This window comes from Epinephelus moara, chromosome 16 (assembly GCF_006386435.1).
Source record: "Epinephelus moara isolate mb chromosome 16, YSFRI_EMoa_1.0, whole genome shotgun sequence".
Lineage (NCBI taxonomy): Eukaryota > Metazoa > Chordata > Actinopteri > Perciformes > Serranidae > Epinephelus > Epinephelus moara.
Genome location: NC_065521.1, coordinates 3,531,866 through 3,541,749, shown reverse-complemented (window position 1 = coordinate 3,541,749; position 9,884 = coordinate 3,531,866). Strand labels below are relative to the sequence as shown.

Below are 9,884 nucleotides of genomic sequence, written 5' to 3'. Positions count from 1 at the left end.
ACCGTCTATAATGTAGTTTGTTTCAAATGAAGCTGGGAGCCTCTGCAGTTGTGGTGAGTAAAAGCCCTGCCGCTATTTGTTAATGTTATTACTTTATGTCCGACCGTGAGGATGTACCGTTGTTTGCTAGCTTGATGCTAATGACAGTAACGTTAACGGGTTGACAAAGTGCCTCTGCTGTTTCACACCAGTAACGTACTTTGATTACTTTTAAAGTAACCCTTACCCAACACTGATTGTGTCAAATGCCGCAGTAAGATCTAATAAAACAAGTACAGAGACGAGTCCTATGTCTGAAGCAATCAGAAGATCATTTGTAATTTAATTAGTGCTGACTCAGTGCTATGATGCACTCTAAATCCTGACTGAAATTCTTCAAATAAATTATCATGGAGAAAATCACACAGCTGGTCTGCGACTACTTTCTCAAGGATCTTTGACATAAAGGGAAGATTAGATATTGGTCTATAGTTGGCTAACACCTCAGGATCTAGGGTGGGCTTTTTTAGAAGAGGTTTAATTACAGCTACCTTAAAAGACTGTGGTACATAGCCTGTTAATAAAGATATATTGATCATGTCTAATAAGTGAGTGTCTCAAAATAGAGCTGCCAATAACCAGAGTTTTCTCCACAGAGGGTGTGTCGCTGAGTGGGGAAAAACGATTAGAAACATGAACAGGCTGGTGGTGAACCGTGTGTGTGTGTGTGTGTGTGTGTGTGTGTGTGTGTGTGTGTGTGTGTGTGTGTGTGATTTCAGAGGTGAAGGACTACCAGCGAGACATTCTTCCTCCTGTGACCGCTCAGCCTTCCCATCATGCCACTGTGGTGGCATCCATACTGGAGCAGCACACAGCTGAGCTGAGTGCTGCTCAGGTGTGGGACAACGAGTGGAACAGTCAGGGACTTTTGTCTCGCCTAACACCGCAGGCAAGCCATCACACTCACTACAATCACATATACATTGTTGGTAAATTCAGTGTGTTCTGAATTCGTCTACTAAATGATTCTATCTATCTATCTATCTATCTATCTATGCAGTATGTATTTATCCATAAATGCCATCAATCTATAATAATGCAGTATGTATATAAAATACGTCCACCAGCAAGGGACATATAGCACTTTTAATTATACAACTCCTACCGATACTGCTTATCAAACTGGTACTTTTTAGAATTTAATTTCAATTTTCAATTTTCTTTATAAAGCCCCAAATCACAATTAGTCTGAGAGTGCTTTACAGTATACAACATCCCTCTGTCCTTGGTCCCTCACAGCAAATAAGGAAAAATTTGTGTGGTGCATTTCTCCATCTGTATGTGATGCAGATAGGGCTGGGCGGTATATCAATTTTTTCCAATATATCAATATATTTTCAAGCAAGATATACATTTAGACAAAACTGTTTATATCGATATAGGATTAAGTTGTGCCATACAACGCATACCAGTGTGCATCTCTCTTCTCTCACACTCTCCTCACAGCTCTGCCCCACTCACTCACTCACTTATAGTTTCTCCAACACCCAGAGAGACACAGAGCTGCTCCTCTGTTTAATCTGTCCGTTAATTAGTCTACAGTGCGACATCCGTCTTTATGTTGCACAAGCTACGCTAAATCAGTGAGTGAGATGAATAAAGTTACCGCAGTAGCACACGTACAATACTGTGGGCCTTTTCCATGGTAACTTTTAACTGCGTCCTGTCAAGCCATGCTGGGCCAATTTGTGTTTCTGTTATCGGTTTAGAGGCCCAGTGCCATGCCAAGCTGTGCACCTACTCCTTCTCTGGAGTAGGTCCAAAAGCTGAGTTACCCGCTGGGGTTGGGCAATAATACGATAATAAGGTATCCTGCGGTATCTAAAAATAGCAGCGGTATCAGTTTCATTGCTGTCATAAAAAAACAAAAATCTGCCGTGCATATAGGCCTATAGGGCCTGGACGTGAGAAAGAGAAGAAAAGATAACTCGCGCATTAAGCGAGTTGGTCCCAAAACTTCTGCAAGCAGCAGCAGCAGCAGGTCCAGTGGCCATCAGAGTGGAGGAGGGAGAAGTGCAACCCGAAACACCCAGCATCGCGGTCAATCCACTATGTGCCCTGCTCCAGCCGGAATGCCATTTCAAACTGAAAAGCCTGGATTATTTTTATTTATTTTTTTTTTAACTGTTTTTCACTAAAGGGAATGTTCACTAAATAATATGTTAATCCTCTCTTTGTTGTAATAAAAATATTATTTTCTAACAAAATGTCAGGTAAAGTGATTCTAGTATGTTTTAGTGGCAGTGTCAAGAGTTTAAAGCATGTTTTGATGATTATGGGGGTAATACACCAATCAGCCAAAAAAAACATTGGTGGGTGAAGTGAGTAACATTGATCATCTTGTTACAGTGCAATGTTCTGCTGGGAAACCTTGGGTCCTGACATTCATGTGGATGCTACTTGAGGTACTCCACCCACCCAAACACCGTTGCAGACAAAATAAATCCCCTCATGGCAACGGCACTTATTGATGGCAGTGGCCCCCCAGCAAGACAATGCACCATGCCACGTCACAAAAACTGCTCAGGCATGCCCGAGGAATGGGACAAAGAGCTCAAGGTGTTGACCTGACCTCCAAATACCCCAGATCCCAGCCTGATCGAACATTTGAGGGACGTGCTGGTACCCCAGAGGGACACCCGATCCACGGTGGGTGCTCCTTGGACCGGACTTGGCTCTGACCTGTTAAGGCATGGACACAGGACCTCTGGAGGGTGTCCCTTGGTGTCTTGCACCAGGGTGTTAGCTTTAGATCTTTTGAGTCCTGTGGGTTGTGAGGTGGGGTAGCAGCATGTCCCACAGTTGTTTGATCAGACGGGGATCTGAGGAATTTTTAGCAGGTTGATGCCTTGAGCTCTTTGTCACGTTCTTTGGGTCGCTCCTCAGCAGTTTTGTGGTGTGGCATGGCGCATTGTCCTGCTGGGAGGCCACAGCTACTGGGGAGTGCTGTTGCCATAATGGGGGTTGCCTGGTCTGCATTAGTGTTTAAGTGGGTGAAGCATGTCAGGTGGCATCCACACAAATGTCAGAATCCAAGATTGCCCAACAGAACATTGCATTGTAACAAGATGATCAGTGTTGTTCACTTCACCTGTCAGTTGTTCTAATGTTTTGGCTGATCGGTGTAAAGTGCAATTTATTTGGCCAGGATGATATGAAATTTTCACATCATCCCATGCCTATTACCTTTTCATACATCAAAGATAGTGGTGTTTGCCACATTTTGTTGGCACGCCAGATCCTCTGTACCTGTTCAGGAAAGGCTGTAAGCGTGCTTATTATAAACCATCCCATGACAAGTTTGTTTGTCTGTTTTTGAACAGGAGTATCGCTCCAGGAAACTGACCCGGCTGCGTAAACGTGTCGAGGAGCAGCTGCGTTGTGCTGCACTGCCCTTTCCTGAAAGTGCCTTTGGTGGTCCTCGCTTCACCTCTGACCTGTCTGAGTTACTGCAAGCCTTTAGAGGTTCCGCCCCCTCCGAGCACATCCTGACCAAGGGCACCCACTTCGCCCACACACAGAAGTTCACCTTCACACAGGTGAGGAGCATGCCGCGAGCAGAGCTCAAAAACACAGCGTGGTTTTAGTGCAGTGTTCTCTAACTAACTGTGTGTCTGTGTGTCTGTGTGTCTGTGTCTGTGTCTGTGTCTGTGTCTGTGTGCGCGCGCGTGCCAGCAGGCAGCAGCAGGAACCAGCCCTGTCCCCTCTGGCCGTCAGTCAGAGAGTGATATCCAGCTCCGTCAGCAGGAGGAGCAGCTTTCTCTCCAGCAGCAGTTCCAGCAGTTGTGCAGTAATGTTGACCAGATAACAGCAGACATGAAGCACATGAGTGTCACTAATGCACAAGTAAGGAGCATACATATACAAAAGTTACTCTCCATGACCTGAGAAATCTAGTCACTGAAGTCTATAACAGACAAACAGAATGACAGCTGACTCATGAGAACGGTCAAATGAAGGTCATCACTGCCCTGCATTTGTATAAACTACAGGCATTTTTGGACCAAACACTTCCAGGGACTCCTTGAGAGGAACTGACAACTGAATAGCTTCACTGAGAAATACATACCTTTAAGGTTTTTTTTTTTCTGTTTGCATTCTCTCCACCAGTAGGAATGCTGATGTGCTGTAAGAGAATCTTATATTTTCAGGGCTTCGTTACAGCATGATATCCAAATGAGTGTGGTAGAATGTGCAACAGAAATGGACAATTGAACTGCGTTTGAATGATTAGCTTGTGTTAGCTTGACCACCAGCTATCAGACACAGAGAGAAAACAGCATGCCGTGTGCGTTTTGTGCAACAGGTGGATGCGGTAGTCTACCGGTAGGGTAGAGAGAGAGCTAAGTAGCGTTGAAGTAGAGTAGAGCAGGGCAGAGAGATGGAAGCAAAATATATTAAACCCGGTGTTAATACAGCAGAACTGGAGAGAGGGGTGAAAAATAAATGGAGGTGGGCATGGCTTGAGGAGGAGGGTGCTGAGGGCAAACCATTTAATACATGGTGCAAGAAGCTGAACGAGCCAGGTGCAGCATTTTGCGTCGCTTGTTCGAAGAAGTTGATGTATGGAAGCAGTGGCAAAAAGGTTTTCCGTCGTCACGAAACCGACCCAAATCCTTTGTAAGGTTTCAGGCTCAGGAAAATTTTTCACTTTAAGCCCTGTATTTTGTTTTGACGAGTCAAAATCATGTTTTATTTCCCATCACATATATGCTTAGTAAAGCGTCGGTGTCAGTCCATTTGTGCATCATGTTCATCTGGTCACATCTCTCACCTGCGTCCAGGAACTCTGTCATTCCTTCTTCCTCTTCTTGCCGTTCTTGTACTCATATTACTAAGGTTACATCCAGTAACTAGTGTTTTCTTTCTGTGGCGGCCCGCTCTGTCTCACACGGGCGTCACAGAGCTGTATCACGTCTCCTACTGCAGTAATTTCATTCATTTAATTTAATTCACGCTGACTGATTTCTACATAGTATATACAACATATATGTCACACTGTGCAGCCCTGCACCTGATGACAAAAAGTGTCATCAGGTGCCAACACGTTTCTTGTTTGTTTGGGTTTGGTTTTCACATGTGTCTGGATGGCTGCAAAAAGGGAGCCCAGTATCAGACCTGCGTGTAGAAACATCCTTTGAAGTTAACACTGATGTATTTGAATTAATATGGATTAGATAAGCTTCTACGGCAGCGGTCACACTGACTAAACCGAGCAAAATGAACACATATAAATGATAGTTGTTTGACATGTGTGATGTGTTTTTGGTGCAGGTGCTGGATGAGCTGAAGCAGAGAGAGCTGGGGAACTCTGAAAAAGAGGAGAAGATGCAAGTGAAGAAGAAAACAATTGACCTGTTGCCAGATGCAGATGACAACCTGCTGAAGCTTCAGGTAGGAGGGCTGAGTGAGATCTCTGCTAACAGCTGGCCTGAGATCTGTCATCAAACCCAGCAGAGCACTTGGCTTTAGTGGAAACCTCCTGTTTTTCTTCCTCTAGGCTCTGGTGGAGGCCAGTGCCAAGCGGGTGGTGAACCTGGCCTCTCAGTGGGAGAAACACCGCGCTCCACTCATCAACGAGCACCGCAGACTCAAAGAGATCTGCAGCAACCAGGATGTAAGTGGCACTTTACAACAGGCTTGTCACTTCATTTGCATCACCCAGGTCTGGATGAACTCATCATAATTCCACACTAAGGGAAGTAAACCATTCTGGGTTGTTTGTATTTCCTCAAACCAATCACTGTGGTCTTGGTTGGTGCTAAGCCCAGGATGCAATTATGATGCCCTTACAAAATAGTGTCAGGAGGGAGTTTGTTTTCATGGTGAGGCGAGCCTTGGCTTCAAAATGACTAAATTCCTGCAAAAGACAATGTCATCCAAAACATTAAAATACATTTTAGTATGCCGGTTGTTGCTCTGAAGTTGTTGTTATTGTTTCATACACAGCAGCAGAACAAAGTGGGGAGGTAGGTCTGGCTCTGCAAGGATTTTAAAAACGATAACACGCAGATAGCGGAAGGGGAGGAGAATTCCATCTAAAAATAGGTGGCCAGTGGAGGCTCATAACCACAGTTGACATCCAGTGAGTCAGACTACTTCATTTGTTACAGTAAAACCACATTTTGATTCTGTTCACTTGTCTCCATTTTCCACAGCTGGAGTCATCCAGAAAGCTCTCTGAAATCAAGTCCCTGCATGACAAAATCCGTGTGTCTACAGAGGAGGCCAAGAAGAAGGAAGAAATCTACAAACAACTGGTACTGGACTGATTTTACATTGCTTCTGAAAACTAGCAGAGAACTTATAGCTGATCTTTACAAGTGTTTCTGTTGGAAGTATCATGTTGACACATTTGTTTGAAACTTTATTTCTGTGTACAGCAGGTTGTCTTTTGGCTCTTGCTGAATTCACTACAAATGTGTCTGACTGTTTGTATTGCAACTGTTCTCTTCCAACGTAGGTAACAGAGTTAGAAAGTCTTCCTCAAGATGTGTCTCGGTCAGCATACACTCAGAGGATTCTAGAAATCGTCAGCAACATCAAGAAACAGAAGGAGGAAATTACAAAGGTACATTAAAAGCACATTACAAGACATCACTGGAAGTAACTAATACACAAAGCAAGCAACTACATGGCTAGATTTAATATTTTCCAACCTAGACCCCATTTTCCCATGTTTTTGTGTTGAAGTGACAGATGGGAACAACAGCTTTTGAATTTGGTCCAGTATTAAGCGAGATCACTGCAGCCAGCAGTCGAAGTCCTCTAACAACATTATGGAAAGGATTCTAGAGGGGTCGACCTTTTTGGTATAGCGTAAGGCGTAAGAAGCTGGTTCATTTCATTTTACAAAAACCATGAGCACCAGAGAAGACGATTATTCATTCAGATTTACCTGCATGACATGGTGACTCTTTACCTCCAAAGATGTCATTAAGTCCACTGTGTTCATTCCTTGATTATCCTCCAAGTTATTCATATTTCTTTAATCCATAAGGGTCCACTGATCAAAAGAATCAAAAGGGTTTTTCATAAAACGTAATTCAACATATAACAATTGTTTTAACAGGATAAAGTCTTGCTGTGTCAGTATGCCGGGTGCTGTGAAACAAGTATGATAATATAACACATAACTGACATATTATCTGAAGTCTAATTTGTATACAATATTCATACTCATTCAAATGAACAATTTGATTGTATTTCCCATCTTTGCTGTGAAACAGTTTTGTGTAAAAGGAATTAAAGGCCTGTCCCATATAGATGCCTGTCCCAAATACAGACCTGTTGAGTTCAGTGATGTAAGCAAATAATAGCCCAGGCTACTAATTGAAGATTTACGGTACCTGATAAAAAATAATTCAAGTCCTTTCAAGTGTAAGTCAAGTCTCAAGACATCAATGCCAATAGTTCGGAGAACAAATCAAAAATTTTGCTAGAGTTTGGCCCGATTGACATACTGCTGTGATGTGCTATGGCCTATTCAAGTGCTAGAATTTGTTATTTACGTGACAACGCCTGAACGCAACACAGGCTCCGCTCCAAATGAGTTTGGTGTACAGTGCTGTGCTGTGTGAGTAGCATGTTTGATTGTGCGTAACAGCGGTCTTTTAACTATGTCAGGTAACAAACTGCGCGTGTGTGTGTGTGTGTGTGCGCACGCATCGGGGCGGAACGCAACCGTCTGGGGGTGGGGGGGGGGGAGGCCGAAGGCAGCCGCATGGACAGTGCTCCAGAAATGTTTTCCCCTTCTAAAAGGACAAAGTCTGAAGTCTGGACGTATTTTGGATTTTATAAGGATGCTGAGGGGAAACTAATTGAAGATAGTAACCCAGTCTGTAGAAAATGCAGAAAAAAAAAGTCTCCGCGAAGGGAGACACTTCAAATTTGACGAGCCATCTCCATGACCACCACCCACAACTACACAGGGAGTGTACCCGTGCCTGGTACACACTACACGACTTTTCTGCCCATTCTGAAAGTCACTATGTTACTTACACGATTGTGGAGTCATAAAATCGTGCCATGACTTGGCTGACAGACATGACACACTACACGATGGTCCACACCAATTATCCCCGGTCATCTTTCGTGACGTGTGTGATGTCATCGGGTTTTTTTGTCCTATTTTTATTACTTTTACTATTATTTGAGTCACTGTGTCTGTTCATGTGCCAGCCGAAATGTTGTTGTAGTCACCTAAAAAGCGCCAGCAGACAGCAGGAGCTACATTTGACGTACCGTTCGCAAACATACAAGTTACTGAATCCTCCATAACAAGTACCTGCAAATGTTTCACAATAAAAGCCTTTTTTGAAAATGGAGGGATTCTCTCAGCCGAGGTTATAAGGGGCTTTTAATTTGAAACAAATTCAGGAAGTGTTGAGTTTGAAATGACGGTGTGATGCATTAACTTTCTGAAGCCAACAGGAGTGGATAAAAAGTAAAAATATAAAATCACAGAGGGATTAATAAATTTGTGGTGAGTAAAAGCCCCACCACTATTTTTTAATTTTCTTACTTTATGTCTGTCTCCATTATGAAGAAATAACATTGTTTGCTAGCTTGACGCAAATGGCAGTACTCACCGGATTGATAAAGTGCCTCTGCTGTTTAACACCATCATTTCCCCCTTTTACTCCTTATGTGTGGTAACATCCCTAGAGGAAATATCATAAAGGCTGGGGTGTTGTAGCCCTACAGTTGTCTATGGCAGCACATCGCTCTGTGTTCCTATTGGTCAAAGTGACGGCTGTGATGGGAGTAATTGTGAACGACAAAAAGAAAATCAAACATGCTAAACTTTATGTTAGACAGAAAGTACATTATGCTCTTTATTTTATTTGTTTTTCGAAATAAAACTTCAGTGTGTGTATAAGTACTGTTACACCCGCAAACGTAATAACAGCCCACAAACGTAATAAACCACAAATGTAATACAAATCTGCAGCTTTGAATGTAATAATCCCTCAAATGTAATAAATTTCCCACAAACATAATAGCAGCTGCCTACTACAAACGTAACACACAATTTTCCGCAAATGTAATAACTATTACATTTGCAGGAAATTATTACATATGTGGGAAGGTGAAAATCTAAACTGTAATAACTTCCCACAAATGTAATATGAGACTGAATAATGATCTTTGTGGTTGTTGTTGTTTGTTTACTTATACACCTGCCAATAGTGATACGTGTGTTGACAAGCAACCCGCAGGTCGGGTGGGGCGGGTCAGAAAGTGACAGAGCAGCGTTCTGAGTAAGTTAGAAATAACTTACAGAAACACACACATACACACACACACTGGTCATTCCTTGTCAGTTCACAGAACTACTCTGTGGCAGCAAATATGTTGTTTAATTGGATTTATTTTATTTTCTTCTGCCTCTTGTTAATACGGATTTAATGGGAAATTTATTACATTTGCGGGATTATTACATTCAAAGCTGCAGATTTGTATTACGTTTGTGGTTTATTACGTTTGTGGGCTGTTATTACGTTTGCGGGTGTAACAAGTACTTTTTGAACATTTTGAGCACATTTCAACAATACCGCGATAATAATGATAACCGTGATAATTTTGGTCACAATAACCGTGATATGAAATTTTCATACTGTTACATCTCTACTTCCTTGTGAGAAATTTGTCTTGAATAAAGGGAAAATTGGAAAACCAGACATTACAATACAAAAACATGAAAGCCACAGTGTGTAGGAATTTCTCCCATCTAACGTTGAAATCATATATTGCATTCAAACGGATAGCGCACTCTAGCGCCTCACTGTTTCAAACGCGTATTGCAACAACAGTAGTCGCTGTGTACCAAAAAGCTATGATAA

The 9,884-nt window shown here is 42.5% G+C and overlaps 1 protein-coding gene across 3 annotated transcripts in view; it reads left to right on the top strand.

Moving 5' to 3' along the window:
- The window catches only part of ccdc22 (coiled-coil domain containing 22), a 91,686-nt gene that overhangs the window by 54,972 nt on the left and 26,830 nt on the right, over positions 1–9,884 (top strand). For 2 of the 3 annotated variants that reach the window (XM_050064633.1, XM_050064631.1), the window contains exons 6-12: positions 759–928; positions 3,363–3,578; positions 3,715–3,885; positions 5,314–5,433; positions 5,540–5,656; positions 6,198–6,299; positions 6,503–6,610. In XM_050064633.1, coding sequence (XP_049920590.1) covers positions 759–928; positions 3,363–3,578; positions 3,715–3,885; positions 5,314–5,433; positions 5,540–5,656; positions 6,198–6,299; positions 6,503–6,610 — 1,004 coding nt within the window. The remainder of the gene's footprint in view (positions 1–758; positions 929–3,362; positions 3,579–3,714; positions 3,886–5,313; positions 5,434–5,539; positions 5,657–6,197; positions 6,300–6,502; positions 6,611–9,884) is intronic. The other variant, XM_050064632.1, reaches the window with a different exon arrangement.